The sequence below is a fragment of the Anopheles funestus genome, chromosome 3RL, assembly GCF_943734845.2.
Source record: "Anopheles funestus chromosome 3RL, idAnoFuneDA-416_04, whole genome shotgun sequence".
NCBI classification, from domain to species: domain Eukaryota; kingdom Metazoa; phylum Arthropoda; class Insecta; order Diptera; family Culicidae; genus Anopheles; species Anopheles funestus.
In genome coordinates this window covers 84,077,320-84,097,574 of record NC_064599.1, presented here as the reverse complement: position 1 = coordinate 84,097,574, position 20,255 = coordinate 84,077,320, and the positions used below count along the sequence as shown (strand labels likewise).

General features: G+C 40.7%; 2 protein-coding genes across 14 annotated transcripts in view; one reads left to right on the top strand and one right to left on the bottom strand.

Moving 5' to 3' along the window:
* Positions 1-20,255, top strand: part of LOC125767427 (uncharacterized) — a 429,126-nt gene that overhangs the window by 149,408 nt on the left and 259,463 nt on the right. The window lies entirely within an intron of this gene.
* Positions 3,689-10,162, bottom strand: LOC125767434 (condensin complex subunit 2). The gene is made up of 5 exons (XM_049434026.1): positions 9,369-10,162; positions 9,175-9,297; positions 7,617-9,095; positions 7,385-7,549; positions 3,689-7,303 (listed from the first exon to the last, which is right to left on the bottom strand). The coding sequence occupies exons 1-5, from the start codon at positions 9,444-9,446 to the stop codon at positions 6,938-6,940; spliced, it is 2,211 nt and encodes a 736-aa protein (XP_049289983.1). The 5' UTR covers positions 9,447-10,162; the 3' UTR covers positions 3,689-6,937.

Sequence of the window (20,255 nt, the reverse complement as noted above, 5' to 3'; positions counted from 1 at the left end):
ATGAAAATATTATTAAATGCATATCAAAACAGGATGAAATGAAATTCTGCCGCTGAATGGTATGCTACACCAGCCGAGAAAAGTAGATGTCTGAAGGGCTCTTTTATCACCAGTTTCTTTTTTTTACTTCTTGAGGAAATTTTCTATCGAAAATCAATTCTCCACCACCTTGAAAAGGTGCTGATGTTTGCGTTTTTTTTCTAAACTCTTCGTCATCAGACTGATTGTATAATCTGTCTGCTAAAAGCAAAAAGAAAAAAAATCTAGCGCAAAGGAAACGCACAAAAGGACAACGACATGCGGAAAGAAGTCATAAACTCAACAAGATAACGTTAAAGGGGGTTTTCGATAAAGTAATGGAAATGGATAGTAGTGGCAGCTCTGGAAAACAGCAGCTGCAGCTCGTTTGTCACGCAGGTGTTTATTGTGAGCAAGTTTTCCGTGTATGAGTTTCGAGGTCCTCAACACCCCACTAACTTCTAAGCAATGCCAGCTACGCCATCTTTGAGCGTTCCCTTTGATTCTCCCTTAAAACTACCCTACGATTCGCTTAAGATGACATTTAATCCCCGCAACAAAAACGGCATGAACAGTTACGGTACGGTCTGCGTTTCTAGGTAACTATTGGCTTCCGTGCAATATCTCGCGTTGGTTTATGGGAATTCACCCCCATCAAAAGTATTCCTAAAGTCCAACATCTTATGACGGTTTGGTTGTGCTTGTTGTAGGCGTTATCGAAGTGGTAAATTTATGCGCACATTTCGTACACAATCTCTCTGAGGCCGGAACCGTAAAAAGACATCCAGACGATACAATCCGATCGGAGTGGTGTGTGTATGTGGCCAAGCATTAGGGTGGCAGCGTGAAGTTATTCGAAATCGAGAGTGTTGAATGTAATTACCAAACTGTTGATGAGACGATGGTCACATTGGCAAATGTGTATTTGCGCCATGCTGCCCCGGTCGTCGATAGTGGCTTTTTCCAATTCTTGGTTGTCAATAATGTGTGCAGGAAGGCATAATCAAGAAATGCGACCCTATCAGAAGTCACAAATCTTGTAACAAAGGCATGATGAAACTCATAATAGTTGTCAAGATGTCATTGCCAATTGTGAAGGATGGAATAGAATTGTCTGTTGGATTTAATTAGGAGCGAAGAAAGGAATTATATTCTTACTGATGGGGTTCAGAATGAAGCGAAACTTTTTAATTACTTTCTATAAATGTAGTCGAATTTGAAATTAATTTCAACCTTTAAGATATACAGATTTTAGGGGTTTAATGGACACAATGTTATAACTAAACTTTGGAACTGGATTGTCCAAAATTTTTGAATTTTTCCACCGTCACTTCTTCAAAACTTGCAAAAAGGGTAAAATTGCTGCCAAACAAATACGAAGAGATTTGTTCAATTATTTTTCCAACAAAGAAAAGAAAACGTTTCCTCTAATGTCTTGCTGCATTTCAATCATCTTAATTTGCAGCGCTTATCCCAGAACATTAAACTGATCATCATTAATACCCTCTATTAGTGTAATCGTTTCACTAGCGCCTCAGAACCGTATCGCTTTTCCCGAAACTGTGCTTAAACTTCGCAATCGACAACGCACCACCGGATCCGAAGGTCGAATCAATTAAATAAATAACGCTCAATCAAACGGAAATACGAAACGTTCGCTGATTCACCTTCTCCTTGAGTTCAGGACATTCAGGACATTTAAGTGCACGTTCGATAGTGTTTTCTCCTTCTTCATCGACTTCCTTTAGTACTAGCAGCAGGTGGATCATTAGTTTTTCTCCCGAGGAGAAGACGTGCTGCGGAATACGGACTATTCTACTCACCCCACATGTCCCCCTGATGCGATTCGGCACCGTGGTTCAATCTCGAGTTTATCCTTGAGCGTTGTGTTGCGCTACTGTGGTTTTCCCACAGCAGGAGGTCCTTTCCTGCAAGATTTGTGAAGTCATCTTTCTTCTATGGCGAAAGGCGATAAACCAACCAAAACACCATCATCCATGCTGCGCCGAGGGTGAGATCCACTTGCACACAACACTGGTCAATCCTTTGCTTGCTGCCAAGTGTGGCAGCGTTCAAGTGTGGTTTGAAATGTGCCACGGGAAAACACGGGCAAACGATGATTTATACACACTGTGCTCTCCTGAGGCGTAAACCTATGGTTAAGTACATTCGTCTGGTCGAGCTCTTCGCGGGAACCTAAAACGGCTAAGTGGCTCGATAAACTTTACAGCACGGACACCACACTTCCCTACTGCAACACATCTTGAAGGAAGCATCTTTCGTAGTCTCGCGCTTCGCTTGTTGCAGATAGGATTTATTCCTCAGAGAGAGCATTTTGATTTAGTCCACTGGTGAGGTTGATTTATTCACCATGGAACGGTACCAATCATTATCTTCCGGGCTGGAAATGTTCACTCATCAAAAGCCGCCAAGTCTCTTGCTCGCAGCAAACTTTTCAACAGTCACTTTGAACCTTCTTTGGAGATCCTTTCTTCACGGACGCTGTGGTTGAGTCGTGTAAATCCTTTCGATTTCACTGCAAGCCTTTGTAAGCTGTTTGGCTAAACATTCATGTTTTATTTTTACTCTCTTGTTGTTTTCTAACGATAAATAAACAAACGAATGGAAAAGGATTACGAATGGCGGAGGTAAAGGTAAAAAGTAATTGGATGTGCTTGATCATAGCTATATCATATGTATAAACATTGATCAAAGTTAATTTTGCTAATGGTGTGGTTTGTAGAATCGTGTAAGTAATTGTAAAATCCATATTTACCCATTCCGAGATAATGAACAGAATCATTAGTTTCTTTTGGAAGAAAGTTTGAAAAGGGACAGCAAGTCTTTCATTAATTTTGGATCATTTCTTCGTCAGTAAAACCGGTCCCTAAATATGTTATTGCTAAGAATAACAGTCCCCAATATCAAGGTTATTGGAGCATATAATTGAATACATGCTGCCATGCTTTCGAAAATGGGTCAAAAGCTACCAGGAATGATACGTGGCACCGGTGAGGATACCAAAACAAAACGAAACCACATTAAAGCGCACAAAGCTTAAGATCAAAGTCCACTCGACGGTCACCGTGGGACTTGAGATTTTGTGAAGAAACAAAACGAAAACGAGGCAATATAAAAGAACATACAAACACCGGAACAAACGATGAAAATCCTCAAATCAAGTCACGTTCCTTAAACAGCTTTTGGGAACCTTTCTCGCTCCTCGAATCGTTTTTGGAAAATTCGTTTTTCTCTTGCCATGCTAAAACCCTACCGTGGATGAAGACATCTCGTCTCAAATGAGGTCGTTCCCGCGACGTTGTTTTTTTTAGCTTGTGACTTTCGTTCGTTTTCTTTGTAGGTAAATAAATTGTCGACCAATCGAGATCCAATGGCAAAGGTGGGATTATTCATGCGAGAGACGTATCAATTATAGTTATCACAGATTTTGGTGCGCTACGCGATAGGTCCGGTATTCTGTGAACTCGCCAATTCATGTTGATTAGAGCCTGCATCTTATCTGATGATTGATGTTAACAAAATTTAGCTACCTCAGATGTGTCGATGTCGTAAAATCTATAATGAAAACATATCGTTTAAAGAGTCATATGAGCTTAGAAATTAAATCAAATATTTACGTACGTTAAGGTATTGTTTGGTTTTTATATAATCGTTACCACGGAATGCATTGGCATACTATAATCCTGGTCATATTTTTCGTTCGTTATCCCATTTATGTCCCTTTTCAAAGCGAACAAACATGCTCTAAAACGATCTGAACGTGTGGTAAAGCAGCAGTCTAGCGTATAGTAAAGTGATAATTATTCGCTGCAGAATTTGGACTTTCACCACTAGCTGTATATTCTCTTTTTGATCATTTCCACCATAGCTAACGGTGTTATTAGGTATGGTTTCACGAATTACTAAATGTGTTCTAGTACGTCACTAGGTGCGAGGTTGCAGGTCTAGTGAAGCATTCCCAGAGGATGCCGAAACTGCTGAAGTTATTGCAATAATTGGATAGAATTATTTTCCATACGGCTCCCCGATGCTGTCGGCGACGAATCGATCTGCTATGATAAATCGATGCTGCAGCTCAGGACATACTGCAGCAACACTCGTTCACGACGCGCCATTTGAAATGGGTCATAATTAGCTGGCTCGTAATTGCATGTGGATAGCGATTTAATCTGACCGTAGCTTCGGCGTGTGTCTTTTACCGAAATCGTGTGAAGTGTGCACTGGTTAGAGGATCAAACTGTTTAATAATTTCACATCAAACGATATACACTTTGCCGCACAAGAGGGAACATGAAGCGTATACCAAAGTTGAATGTATTTCATTTAGAACGTGAAATAGTATAGACCACCTTAGCGCAATCAATCAAACTTATCCACATTTGAATGCATTAATATTTTACGTCATAGGGCATTGGATGATATCTGTAGTCTCTATTAGATTCCGCTTTGGAACATGTGTTAGCTGTTTATCAAATTATATCGTTACCTGAGTCTGTTGTCGTCGAGCGATATAAATATCAATTTCATCATCCTCCGTTAACACCGAATGCGTCTTTATATCGTTCTTTAGTATAACTCAATGGAAAGATTTCGAACAGGTTTAGGTAGATGATGGAAACGACCATCCTTTTCACATTTTTTGCCGTTACATGCGAACGACAACCCGTGTGTGCCTGGAAAGTGTCGGAAACGACATTAAAAGGAAACGAAAAAAATGGTTCTTGAAACTTTCGGTACACAAACAACGTCATGATTTATTTTTTGAATCGCACTCACCAATTCCCATATCCATCCAGAAGAGAAAAAATGACCCGCCACTGTAAAAAAAAACACCAACCGAAAAAAGGGTCGCCTGTCAAAAAGTTTACCTATTTGTTTCTTGGCGAATAACTGCCATATTGGGTCCATTCATTTTTGCTCCTTTGCTCCAAAACTCCCCGCATTTCCTAAAAGCTATCCGACAGATATTTCTCCAAACTGCATCTTAAGTTTAGGCGAAAATATCTTCCACATTTAGTTCCTACCTCGGACTAACTCGCTAGGAGTCTGGGGAATACGTTCCAAAAACAAGATGATCTACGTTTCCCAGTCTTCACGAAGATCGAAGATGTCCTAGAGAAGAGTCCCTTATAAGGAATAAGGAGACACTTTTACAAGTGAGCAAATCGGGCAGTTTTGGTTTGGTTTGCCATTGCTAGCTGCAAATAGATGATCATTCAACATGGAGTTACTGCCTAAAGTTGTTCAATAATGGCAAGTTTGATGAGTTTGTGTTCGTTTATGAATTACTTTTTACGCATCTTTTTTGTAGTTTTCCTCTTGCTTCTACCTACAAATTAAAGAATATTTTTTCTCACTAACATTTAACAACTAATGTTCAAAAATTTTAATGAAAAATGTGTATGGTCTACTTGGCGACTTTACAATTAAATATTCAACCTGTTACCTCGAGACAGTATCCCATGTGTCCAGACGAATAACGATTTATCAATCGAGCCCTTTTAGAAATACAAAGCCTGGCTAGAACCCGAACAAATTAGATAACCTTTGAGTAGCCGTTTCATTCAAAATGAGCGAAGAAATAGTATCCAGGGAAGGTTGGTCCTTTTGCCGGGTTTCGTCCTATCGTATTATTAGGTACGTTCAGGAACATTTCGATCAATCGTTATTCCTGGAATTTATTTTACTGCTTCTACTTTTTATCATATAACATAGATGCTTTATGCAACTTGTTCGCTTTATATCACATTCCACTTGATTTGATTGCATGCTTTTTGCTCGAGAAACGGATGCAATTCTCTTCCAATCCGGTTCGTGTTAGGCCGTAAAACGACCTCTCATCGTACGCTTTCAGCTGCCTGTTCAGTGTTGGAGGACACGCATGAAAAGAATATACCTAAGGGCTTATACTTCGTGTTTGTGGAAACGGATTGGTAAAAAAATCAACGAATCCTACACACAGAAACACATGAATTACGGAAGTGCAACTACGCATACATGCCCTCCTGTGTACATTATCACTAGCACCACATGCTTCGTTCTGCTAACGCTTCCTTCGTGGTTGAATTGATTAAATGGGTGGATATTGGGTAATAAATTTTCCTGTTTTCTTTCGCCAACGTACTTCCCCGACCAAAAATGCAGACCTCTGTTGCTGGATGTTGCGTGTGCCACTAGACATGAGATATGTATTGCCCAGGAAGCTGGTTATGGTCATCCATCCAACTGCACATAAATGACGTGTGGCATGACTCACGCAAAGTAGAACGCACGATCGAACCAGGCGGTCCGGATTTTCCTACACACGTGTATTCTGATAAATCGCAGTAGCAAATGTTCTGCACTACCGAATAACAAAAATACTATAAACTGAAGCAGATGATGCTGTTGTGGGCAGTGGTCATGTATAATACTATTAGTAACGCCTTTGTTATTAGCGTTGGAATGTACAACATCTTCAGATAGCAATGCGATAAGGTCGCTTTCCCATGCCTCAAAGTATCGCGCTTTTTTAAATTTACATCTATAACTAGTGCCAAATCATTGCTTTTTAAAAACGTAAGCAGTTGCAAAGTCTCTTCGGTGTTTATGATGTATTGCAATATTTTATATAAAACTAATTTAGATTATAATTATTAGTTCAAAATTGAATTATTTTTTATTTTTAATGACAACTGTAGTTATTCATACAAACCACTCATTGTTGTCTGCCACTAAGCAATATAATCTGTAGTTTTATGTTATGTTTTGTGTAACTTAACGTAAATGCACACCAAAAAAAATGCATACGAAAACCTTTACTACTGGGCTAGATCAACTCTGATTCATTTCTTGTTACATGATGTGATTCGGCAAAGCTTCATATACATACCCCCTAACAATAACGCTTGATATTATTTCACACGTCCGCTTTTCTTATAGTAAAATCATTCAAATCTTCCTGCCGTTCGAGTTGCAGAGACTTTTCATTTGCTAAATGCAACACAGCATAGAATGCGAGCGATTTGGAAAAGTTTTCACTCATTGATTTGCTTAGGAGATGCGGTACTTTACGGTACAGAGTGGTGAACGTAATCCTGGTATCATCGGACTGTGTCTGTGTTGGCACCGTGAGACTAACGTCTTGTTGGGAGGGGTTTTGCGTTGGCGGTGGGTCCATTTCGGCCTGTAAGTGCGAGGAGATCACACGCCAGCAGTTGTACTTCAGCTGCTTCATGTCGATTACCTTGGCCGTCTTAGCGTACGTTATATTGATCTTTTGAACCTGTAATGAGATAAGAAGAACCCTTGGTCAAGTTTTTCCAACTAAGCGCATTTCGCTTCAAAATTATACGATTTAAGTTACCCTGTCTGGAGCGCCGTGAAACTCGGAAGATATTACATCAGCTACCGTGCTAACGTTCATTGTCTTATCTTTTTCGCCGTGCTCCAGTGGTCGATTCTCATGCTCCACATGATGGAACTCGCCTTCGTCGTGGTTCATCATCATCTCATTGTCACCTTCATCATTCTGCAAAGTAACATATGTTTAGTTTAATTGGTAAAAGCTAGAAGTGAACAATTTTTTTTACACTCACAGCATCATTACTGCACGATATCTGATCATCTCTGGCATCACATTTGTACTCTTCCGAAGAGGCATGATTCGATCCATCAACCTCGTAAAAATCCATTACACTTATTCCTCGGGCATATTTGTAAACATCGAAACGATTTGGATCGAGTTTGTAATCTGTGGGCAGTTTAAGTTTCTTTGATTCCCATTTCTTGCAAATCGCGGTCTTCATATGCGTGAAACCCTTATCTGGCCTGTTAGGGGTATACTTCTGAAACAGCGTTTCGTTCACACTAAACACATCGTCTAAGGTGTCCATTTCAAACCGTTTCTTGCGTGAGCCTGTCCGTTCCTTTGAAGTTGTCGATCCAGTTGATGCCGTATCACTTGTAGCAATTGTACGGGGTCGAAACGTTCGCTTAAACTTCCAGTGCGATGGACCAGCCCAAAACTGAGATATTCGGTCTAACGGACGGTATGAATAGTCTAGTTGAGCGTTGAAAGACTCTAGCGGCTTCATATCTTCAATAACAACCGCTTCGCGCCGTAATCCCTTGCATTGTTCCAGGGCCATTTGATCATCTTCCGCAAAGTCATCGTTGCCGTCCATATCTTTTGCATCGTAATGAAGTATGAAAGCATCCCCAGATGGTACCGGTTCCACTTCAGCATTAATGTCGAAGTGAACATCCAGCGCGGACCGATTCACCAGCGATGCACCATGCTCTCGTGCCTCTACATCGTCCATATGCGCATCCATTGAGGTTAGATTAGTTTGCGGATCCTCGTCATCTTCATCGTCTTCTGCTGGTGCGTCCGTGATTAGATATCCTGAGCGTAATGATCGTAGCAAATTTCCTGAGCCCAGCGGAAAGAAGCGAAGTGTGCTACATACCATTCCGTCGTACGTTTCCGACACACCATCCAAATCAAGCTCGGGCGGTTGCAACGGATCCCAGAAAGGATAATCCATACCAAGTCTCAGTTCAGCGTTTTTCGTCGGAACGATATTTTGCATCAATCTGCTCGAACTGTTTACATCACCGACGACCGAATTCAATTTCGCAAAAAACGGATCCATAAACGGATTCGTGTCCAGTGGCCCGTTGATCGCTTCTTTCGATTTCGTTACCGTACTAACTGCGTTGCGAGTGCGCTTCTTTTTCACTTTCGGTTGCGTAGTGATGCTCTGATTGTTTTTACTATTGACTCCATCAGCTCCTTCCGCCATCGAGAGGTCATTTCCTTGTCCATCGGCACCTTCCTCGTTTTGATCGTCGGGATTGTTGTTCATAGCTCGCGCAGTTTGACGAGTAAGTTCGGAACACATGCGCATTACATCCGTGTGCACGGAATCGACACGCAGTCCGTAAACTTTCGTAGAAGCTTCCAACGTTGAGCCAGCTACCTGGAAGTTTTGCAGCGATTTCGAATGCCGGGATATCAGCCTAGCGAAGCTATCGATGATGGTGAGCGACCAGGCATTCTCCTTGCTCATTTTCTGTCAAAAAAAAAAACAGTTTACCAAAAAAGTAAGAACACCATATACACAAACCGGCCAGGGCACAGCATTGTCTTACATTATCAGAGTACAGCTTCAAACACATATTAATGTTTTCATTTTCATGAACTGTGTTTATAGAATCGTTCATCGACACTTCCGAACGACGACTCCTTCGTTCGGCTTCATCGTCGTTGGTTACCTAAAATAAAAGATTAACATGCGTATTGAAATATACTTTACACAGAAGCACCGAACAGCCGTATTGTTTACCTCTCGTACTACGGTTTGCGGTGTAATGAACACACGCGATGCGTTTGATTTACGCAAAGGTGTACTGGTTGTCGCCATTGGATCAAGAATGTGCTATAAGCAATTCACATTAACTAAACTAATTATTGATAATTATTGCAACAATCAACAAAGAACAGCCTTGTTTGCACTTTCGACCTCAATAAACGCGTCGCTTGTATGCCGTTTGACAATAATGGCGGTTGGGTAAAATTGAAAGCGCACAGCTGTCAACGCGCAACGCAATCGATTTGATGCTACTAGCGCTATCTAGCGGGAAACAGAAGAATTTTTTTTTTGCAGTTGTGTGAGCTGTGATGTACGATATAAATTTTAATGTAAATTGTTGATAAATAAGATAAACATTGACCTGTGCGTTTCAAAGCACTATTTAACCCTGTGTTTGATGTGAAAAGTACAAGTGTTTCAAGGAAAACAACAACAAAATGAATGTATTAATTTGCTACGTCGAAATGTTCAGGGGTGTCAAACCTTTGGTGATGATAATCAATCAACCAATTGAATTTCATATTTCCTAACAGTTAACTTATTTTACGTAATAAGAGAATTACACCCTCTTCTTCTTTCTTGGCTTAACGACCTTTAAGTTCACGGCGCAAATTTTTGGCTTACTAGACTTTTTACCACATAGACGAATAGTATGTCCTTGCTACGGGGGTGGCACAGTCTGGATGTGATTTGATACCCGGTCCTGTCGTGTGGAACTGGTGCCGTTTAACACATACATCACCAGGCCGAAATGTTGTAACAAATATCCGGCACACGTGGTGACCCTCTCCATGCGGTCACGGATCGTCCTCTCGATCCCACGTCACCGTTCGGATTCCGATCGGTGACATCTACACCGGCGTCCTCTACCGGACGGTAGCTCCACTTCGCGGCTCCTTTTGTAGGTCCTACCTCGATTGCGCCGTCACAAAGTGACAGTATGCCTTTATGTTACCGGTACAAAACGTTCCGGTTCCAGCGTTCTTCACTCAGACAGATTGCGCCGGGAAAGCGCACTGAGCGAAAAAAGGTGGATCGTAGAAGGAAAAAGTTTGTCGCATTAAAAATTCATTATTTTTTACATCACCTGTAGAAAGGTATACGGCTGCAGCTAAGGGGACCAACACTTGCCAGACGATGGAACCAACAGGTTGTCGGGAAAGAGTTGCACCGCACTCTTGGCTGAGTGTGAGAGAATGTGTCTAAAACTTTCTTGTTGCATAGGGGAAGAAAATGGCACTGTTGCCTAGAGGACGAGGAACTTTTTCTTTACTGCAGCAACATAAGAGTTTATTTTTCGTTTCGTCCAATGCAAACCTCTCCTTGATGATAAGTTCTAGGGCGAAGGTTGATGGTGGGTTGGTTTTCCTGTAACGCTTGTGCTCGGTAATGCGATTTTCGCTTCAGATTACTGGTGAACAATTTAAATTTGCACCAAGAAAGGAAACATTTCGAAAAGCTTGCACATTGTCTTACCAATGTGAAGTTTGTGAGTAGTGAGATTGAAATTTAGTTTCCAATTGCATAAATAATGCAAACTAAAACGTTCAAAGCAACGATGTTCATGGTGCTGGTTAGTGGCCAAGATAATTCACATTAGGATGCTACATACCGTACGGACAATTGTGCTTGCATGTCATGCTTTATACTGAAGTCAAACCACCATACCACCAAGTGGTTACGAAGAAAAAAAAAAACAGAAGTTATTGACAAAAAATGTTCAGTTCTCCAGAGTGAGAAAACGTCCAGGACATCTAGAATCCACCTAAAGCATGTCCAATGTCACTATCTTCGTTTCAGCGTCCAAACTCCGTAAAGCCTGTCAACTAAACAATGGGTGGCAGTGGCCATTCTGCTGCCGCGGCTCGTTTCACAGCACTCCCAGACAGTCACAGAAACATGCGTACACTAAGGCGTACTGGCTGCTTGGGAGGGTGCGTAAATTCAATTGTGTTAAGAAGATTAAAACTTCCCATTCATTCGAACGGAATAATCGGATACTTTTCTTTACGACTCAATATTCGCCACCCACGCAGTAGGAAGAAAAACGTCAGCAAACTATCGTTGGATGTGCTTTCTCGGTATGGCTCTGAGTGTTGCGTGTAAAGACTCGTCCGGAACCATCTCTTGGTGCTTGAGATGAGATGGCATGACACACACACACTGGGAATGACAGCAATGTGTCCTTATGATTTAGAGTTCGCTGCTTCACGAAATCCCGCTTGTATTGCACTACTGCCCGACATTCACCACCTTGCCACCTTTTGTTTAATTCAATTAAGATATCAAAATATAACATCGAGACTGTTGGCCATCGCTAGCGTGTCCACTGCAAAATTTGATGGAAAATTCTCAAACTCCAAGCAAAACGGCGATGGAACGCGGAAAAATGTAACCGTGAGAAAGAGGCTACTTGCACTTTTACATTTGTGTATACGTGCGTGTGTGTGCCGTTTTGGACAGCAGGAGTCGTTTGGGTGAATTTATGGTGGATTAGTGCTTCAATTTGGATGAGCACGTACTAGATCTTGCCACTGAGATGCCCGATCGTATTTGATGGTGGACGACGATATGGGGATGATTTTATGATACGCAAAACGAGGCAAAAGAATTATCTTTTTGTAACTGTTTTCTCTTTCAGTTCCTACTAACATTCATCAGCGAAATCTGTTTGCAATGACTGTCAGCTTTAAATGGTAAAAGACCGTTCCGGAATGTGCACTGCAGGCCGAAAGTACTTTTAATGATCGGAACATTTTCCTGTATGTATCAACACCGACCTTCCGCTTGCTTCCGATAATCCTTCAACTAATGCAATCAGCTTTAAAGCAATAAGCCATAAAGTATCCTCATGGGATTTTCCACACCTGGCACAACGTAACGATTCGGAAGGACATTATTTCTATTTCTGGATTCTCTTTTTTACATTCTCTCCTGTTCATTTCCAATAAAAAAAGAAATCTTTAAAGAGTATTATATAGGTATTTATCCTTTTTTTACAAGTTGTCAACTAAAACGACAACACCGCATTTCAGCAAGATCGAACTAGAACGCCTAAGCAGAGTCTGTGTATTATTTTTAATCCATTTCCGACCCTAACTTTACGATAACTTAATCCCAAACCAATTCTCTTCGCAATACGTGGGGCTCTTCCTTCGAACGCTGGCTAGGTTTAATATTTAAGCAGCAAACGTTTCACCGTTATCGTCACACGGATTTTGCGTTCGGATTCTTCCCGTATTCGGTACGCGGGTAAATTGTTGAAAGGATGGCTTTGAGCTAACCCTTTTTTAGTATACATTGAACAAAGTTCACATCAGATCGAAGGGGCAACATGATTCGATTAATTTTCACTCCCACCGCACAAACTTTCGGATAGACCGTGGGCGGGTTGGGATACGGTTTACTCATTTCCGAGGGAGAGACCCGTTCAATGATATTTACCGTAACATTCTCTACCTTGCCTCCTGGCCAAGAACCCACAAATGTTCACCGGGACCAGAAGTTTTCGCGTAAATTTTGTACATGGTGTTTTCCTTCGCTTGATATCTAGCAAAGGGAGCGGCGCCAAGCACGTGCCAAATAAATGGTTCTAGCTTGAAGGTCACATTCCTTGGAAACTCCTTGGGTCCGATTTGTTCTGTTTTTGTGTGCATATAAATTTAGAATTATTTCCACTCCACCATTTGTGCGCCTAAGGTGGCCACATTTGTATACCTTAATCCGTACGACATTTACACGGAAGCAATGGTGACAATTTGTGCCTTACGGGAAGGCCAGCATTGGCGTAAGTTTGTAAATAATACACAAAACTAGGACTGGTTTATAAACCACAACAATTACCCTAGATAAGGAAGTTGGATACAAGAGGAATTAAAAATTTTCACCAAACTTCATCGTACAGCAAAGGAAGGTTTGCCAATGCCTTTCGCTGACTGGGTTACAAAAATGGTTTCATATTAAACATTAATGTTTGTCATCGTCCATCGAATGAAAGAGCGCGCATGGTATTGGTTACGATAAAAAGGACTGAAGGGAGTCTGAGAAACATATGGTAGATTGGGAAAATCACACAAATTGAGTAGCTCGAACGCGGGCTAAAGGCACACGCACGACCCAACCAATCTTTCCATTCCGTGGACATTATCATGATAATCATGTTTTGGAATTTCTAAATTAAAACTTCCTCCATTGCTCCCGTTTGTTGCTTACACGGTTGTTTCACAACATGCTCCACTTGTCCATGTGAAACAACAATATCACCAAGAGTGCTGGAACGGCGCAACCAAAAGCAAAAAGAAGCAAACGAACGTAGTCTCTCAAACATATTGAACCGTGGCATTTTGTCCTGCGTTAATTGGATTGTACGTGGAATACAGGGAAACAGACACATTTTGACAATTTATATGCGCCTATTTGCCTTCCTCTGCATGCGCTATCCTGAGGGATGAAAACGATGTGGGTAGAATACTGACGTAAAAATAATGCCTAATTTGCATTAGCTAACGAGAAGGGGCAGCAAACGATACATACTGTATGCGTCCGAATGGGTAAGGCAATTACTTTTAATTAGTAAGCTTGAAAACAGCGTAATGTGCAAAAAATAAGAGGTGGACTCTTGTTTGTTATAATACAGTCTTCCTTGTTTGTTGAAATAAATGCTTATCGAAATATTACAATTTTTTAGTAAGAGTTTATTGCAGGCTTGCAATGGTCCGCTACTAGAGTTTGTCTTTATTGTGTTACGTGTGTTTTTCCCAATGATATTTCCATTTTTTAACAAAAATAGTTGTGGTTGTTTATTGTCCAATTCTTTTTATTAAACCTCAGTAATTTAATTTAGTACCTAATACTAATATAAATATGCAAAAATCGTGTCTCAGAAATTGGTTTTATTTATTTATTGAATATTACGGTCTATGCCGTATTGTCGACTTAATCCTCGATTAGCGTTTTACATTCATCAGTAGGAATTTCCTTCTACCAAACTACTAGAAATTGTACAATATAAAATTGCTTTTATGGGAAAAAATTGTATTACAGAAACATAATAATAACTGTTTTCTGAAACCCTTTAACTTTTCAATAAAAACCTGTACCATAGAAGCGAGTGTTTCTTGTTTCAACTACTACTTTGCCAGTAATACAACGCCCCGCACCAGATAACACCATTCCATCTGTTGGAAATACTCTTCGTTCATCCCGCACATCGATATTCGTCTGAATCATAACGCATCGAGCACGCCTCGACTACTCATTTACGCCTGTTTACATTTCATTAGGGATATTACGCCCGTTTCAAAGCACCGGCAACCAATGTACAGCTGTCGTGGACGTGTCCTTGTTCTTTACGTTTAATTTGCGCTTCAACTAATTTCAAAAGCCGCTCGTTCAGTTTGTGTTTCCCGGTATGGGAAAGAGATTGAAGTAGATAACGTAGCAAGGCAAATGCATCAAAGCATCGTGGGGAAATCATAAAAACCTTCAAAGTCAAGGACTCACCAGTGACGGCAACCGGTCGGCGCATTTGTTTTACGTGCTCGTCGGACAGGAAAATCGTGTTAATGAAGCTTGTTCGATGGTTTTTTTCTCGCCTTTTTGAGAGATTCAAGTAGAGAAGTTTCACTGCTGAATTGACAATTTTCATGATACGATAGTCGTTGGTGGCTGTGTAGAGTTTCATCAAATGTTTTAAAAATAAAACGGAACCAGAGTAGGGAAAGATCTGAGCCTGTGCTCAGCTAGGATGAAATGACATTCAAGTGCAACTAAAGCTCACTACTGAAGCTTTTGGAGCCGTTGATGTGTCCTAATTTGAAAATGACACCTAGTTATCGAGCCTTCGGATCTATGGTCAGGAAAAGGTTCAAATGATCCGCTCAGTACCACGAGCATCAACCTTGAAATTAATAAAAAGCTTTAATTATTCCACTCCATAAAACAGTCAACTAACCGCTTCAGCCGTCATCGTTTGCCGTCATTGTAGAAAAGTGGGTCCGGGTTTGGTCAGTGTAGTGTGAGCTTTTATGCCCCTCTGGAGGAAATTTTTTCCACCATCTTTACTACACGAAACTCATCCCGGCAAGGGAGCAGCAACACAAAGAGTGCAACGAAACTGAAGAGGAAAATTAAATTGCACTCATCGTTCGGTGTGATGCACTTGGCGTACTTTGGCGATGAAAAAAAAAGTATCTGTCGCTCTTGTTAGAGCACCAGTGTGGCCGTTTTACATGTCGAGTATAATGGAGTTTGCAAACTTACGCTCGATGGCATCCGTGTGATGCGCCTAATGGCATCTCTTGGGTGGGTTTTCAAAATAGGAATTTTTGAAAACGAAAAAAAAAACATAAAAGCTATCTAATATGGTTCGTTTAACGGTGAAGTATTTCGTGTTGGTAAAATAGTGTGCGACAGGCAAGATGGATGTGGGATAAGGAGATTGGATGAATGGTGTGGTTGCAATGTCATAAAGCTGCCCAGCTGGTGTCTTGCTTCTGATGGTTTCAGGTTAACAGTACCAAGGGAACACTTTATTATTAAGCTTTGTTTTTTTTTCAGTTCACACTTGCGTTAACGAAGCATTGGGAATCATTCAAGAAATTTAAGTTGATTTTTCGAGTTTACTTAATACTCTGATTAGTACGATGTTATTAATATTTCCCAATTTACTTATGTCTTTTCATACAGTAAAGTCACAAAAAATTGCTTAGGCAATTTATCGAATCGATTTTTCAGCCCAACATTAAATGCAAAATAAAGCTTCCACATATTCGATTCAAATTCTTAAATAACAAACTTCATCAATACCACATACAAATTATCATACGTAACATAAAAAAACAAGAACAGAAATGGGAAAAATGGTTAATTTCCCGTTCAAACGAATTGGATAATGTCCGCTTCGTACGGCATAACGACCGTAGTGTAGGAATTCCGATATTTGGGTGCAAAATAAAAGCTTATCAAAATCAATAAATTAATTCGACGGTCTGATACACACAAACACAGTGTGCTTGGTGGTTTCTTTCCTATGTAGCGTGTCCTTTTCTTATCGATGCTTCTTGTTACTGTTCGAGCGATAAATGGAAATAAAAGCTGTGAAGCCAAACAAGAAGGAAACAAAACTCAAAACGGAAGAGAAATTGCGAATCGCGAATTGGAAATCATTAATTTTCCACTTCCGTTGCTGAAACGACGGCTCGCTATCGCTGCCGGGACAGGAAAACAATTTAAATTCTTTCCGCCCTACATCGGAAGGTGGGTTCTGGTTGAAAATGTGTGCATGGGTTAGGGAAAACGGTGAGAAAAAAATGGGTAACGATAAAATTACAAACAGTTCACCATTCATCATCAGTCCCCTTTGGTGAATGTGGATACTTCCATCTCTTCCCACTTTAATGTTTCATTACCTTCCTTTTTTATCCAAACTCACAATTTTGGCCTGAAAATTGATAAAAAATGGTAATGTTTATTTATTCTCTTTCGCATACACACACACAAATAATACTATTGACCTCATTTGGTTTGCTTCGGAGAAGAATATAGAAAAACCGCCGAAGTAAAGACGTCGATAAGGTTGATTAGAATACAATCAGCCTGGCGGATCAGTAAGCATTCCATAGCATAATCACTATTTTGTTTCGAAACGAATCGGGCTTCATCTTTAATTTCATCTCACTCGCGCTTGATGATTTCACAGCTGTTGAACAACAATATCGGTTGGAGAAGAAATGCCGAAACTGTCTCTCGAAGATAGTTGAACAAACCACAACGTGAGCGGGAAGTCTTGATATCAAACATGACGTTTTTATTAAATTAAAAACTTTTAATGAGTTTGAATATTAATTCATGCTCCATTGTTGGAGTGAATGAAAAAATGATAAAATTTTGAAAGACACATCACTAGAGTTCCTTCACATTGACGGTGTGCGACTCTAAGAATGTACCGACTGTTCCTTCAACTGCAGCTAAATGATGTTCATGCTTCGTTTTTGTCTTTTACTGGCCAAACTCAAAAGAATTCCCCCCCACTAGAGCAGCGAAATTGTCTTTCCGCATCGCTGGTAATGTACGATGTTTTTTTGATTAACATTTTCGCCACTGGAGAGTCTGAAAGATTGTGTTCCTTTTTGCACCTCGGCAATGTAGCACTTAATTCCTTGTCGACTGTTCCTTGCCCAAGCTCTTTGCTGTGTCAAAATGATTCAAAGATGGTGGCTGTAATGGTGGTATATTCAATAATAGTATTATACGTTTAGCATGTTTTTTGCGAAACGGTTTCTCGGCGTATTTCATTGTTTCACCCGGTATCTTAGTGGAAGACAAATCCATATCGTGGTGTATCGTCTATTTAGTAAAGGGACTGTGTTCGTGTGTGTTTTAATCAAATTATGCCCGGTTCATAATCGAATATTAAATACTGTTTTCTAGATTTTCTCAACATTTCCTAAGACTTTTTCCCCCTTGCGAAGGTTCATATTTTGTCCAAATAAAAGCGAACACAAAGCACATGTTCAGTCGAGTATCTAAGTAAAGCTGTTAGGATGTTCATTACTCGTCCGTTGCAACTGCAGCGATGAAACATTTCTTCATAAGCGACAGCAAATTCAATAAAAGTAACAGCAGCAGTCCTCCACCCAATAGAAACAACATTGTGCAACATTTCTCCTTTGAAAGCACGCCATGGCCTGCTTAGTATCATAGCCTGTAGACTTCCCTGCTATCTCTCATTTCCTTTAGCCGGGAGGTTAAGCGATGTAGCCAAATGGTGCTCCGAATGCAGCAGGCGATTAATATTAATGATATGATGCGCGCATCTCTCGTGAACGAACCCAGACCAGGACATTGGACACCAGTCGGTTCGGAGTGAAAAAAGTTAAGATTGTTGTTTTTTTTGGGACGGAATGAAAATTTATCCTTCTTCTTTGCATAGTCAGAGATAATTATGGAACGAGGAAGATTGCAAATTGCTCTTATCCACTGTTAGTACAGTAGCTCTCCCGTAAATAACTTCAGCAACGGAAGTTATCGAGATCCGTTGCAACGCCGAAAAGGCTAAGCGGAATTTAAAATTGTACTTTTGATGAGTTTCTGGTAGCTTTTAAGACTGTTTGCTATCGTCAAAGATGAGACAAAAAAATAGCAATGGTCCATCATATTGTCATAAATTATGTATAACGATATGAAGCATTGAGAGTTGCTCAATTAATCAAAACCTATCAAACGATTAATATTCCTACACATCGAAACTAAAAGCTCCCAAAAAAAGATAAAATGCAACCAGAGCGCGCCCTGTGTGCGATACGGGGGAAGAAAAATGGATTCAACAGAAAGATTAACATCCAAAATCTTTCGCTCCACGGATGTATGCCTTCATAATTCAAGCTCTGCACTCACTCTGTCACTGTCATTTACAACAGTCCTGCCATGCATCCCTTCGAACTTGCTCCACGTTACAGTCAGCAACGCGTCATTTACAATTACCTACATGGGAGCATGTCAATGCCTACAGATATTTTCAGGAGATGTGCTGCTTCCGGTTTCAACAAAAAAATGGTAGCGAACACTGTTGGACCCCCCTTGGATGTTACATTGAGCATACCAGTGATGATGGTGGGCAGAGTGCGTCACACATGTCACCTACAAGCGATACAACCGATACGCGAGCGCATATCAGCATGTGATGTGTGTACTGACGATTTATGTAATTGAAATGATTATCTGTTCACTGTATCGCGTGGCAAATGGGCAGGAGAAAAGGGGGGGTTTACAACATTTCTCCCCATCCAAAAGCACTGCTCGTTTCAGATGCACCGATCATGTTTTGGATGTGGTGCAAAATATTTACTGTGTTCAAACTTTGGAACAGGCATCATCTAAATCATCTGAAAATTTATGTTCCTTATCTTAAACGTAGCTGAGCACTGGAGGTGGTGTCGAAATCGCTTCAGTTAAAACCCAACACCATGCATTGTTTTTAGTATGGTTTAATGTCCTGGAAGTTCCTGTTTCTCTGTTGCTGTTTTAGTGAATAGCTGTTGCTATTGGCACAAGTACACTATTCTCGTCGTTGTTAATGGCTGACGCAAGCAAATCGTAGCTACAGCATGTGGCACTTCCCCTGCGCTTACTGGATCCAATCGTATAACGGCCATCAAAGCCATACGGGTGAGAGAAACCCCCGAAAAGACACGTAAGAGAACTGCTCCAGTTAAAATCAAATCGCTTGGGACTTAATTAATGCTGCTCGTGACTTGACGCCCGGGCGCCAACCCGCTTAGTGCGTGGTATATGTTTTTGTTTCTATTGTTTGCAGTATGCACCGCACTACCTTACCTGATCTGATCTGCATCATCTGGAATGAATTGTTGGGATAGGAAGACGTCAGGGGTTCAGTATATGGTGTATGACTTCCACCTCCAAAAGTGTGCAAAACCCGTTGGTACTACCATTGTTCGATGGTATTTTCATACAGCCATTTAAATATTGCCAGTGGTGTCGATTTGCTTTTCTTCATCCTCGGGCTCAACGCTCCATAACCTCCTGCCTCTCTACCTTCTCTTTAGCCTCATCTTCATCAGACCGTGCAGCGTGCCTATTATTTATACGCTTATTTTGCCACATCATAATCATCATTATCGTTCGTGTGGGTCGTATTGCCATTCGGGCATTTGAACGTGCTGTCGATTTGTTTTGCGCCAACAATGGATATTTGTTGGGTAGCGGATTTTATGGTGATTGCGATTATTAGAAAACATTGCCTTACCGTTTTCGTACCAGCACCATTGTGGTTCCGGGTTAATGAGAAGACCTTTTAGTCGTACGTGTAATTTCCATGTTAGATTGAATGATGGATTGAAA

Excerpts from the sequence above, each read along its gene's own strand:
- LOC125767434 (XM_049434026.1), bottom strand. The coding sequence starts at position 9,446 with ATGGCGACAACCAGTACACCTTTGCGTAAATCAAACGCATCGCGTGTG. Across the intron at positions 9,298-9,368 it reads CGCAAACCGTAGTACGAGAG|GTAACCAACGACGATGAAGC; the intron begins GTAAACAATACG and ends CTTTTATTTTAG. Across the intron at positions 7,550-7,616 it reads TATCGTGCAGTAATGATGCT|AATGATGAAGGTGACAATGA; the intron begins GTGAGTGTAAAA and ends GTTACTTTGCAG.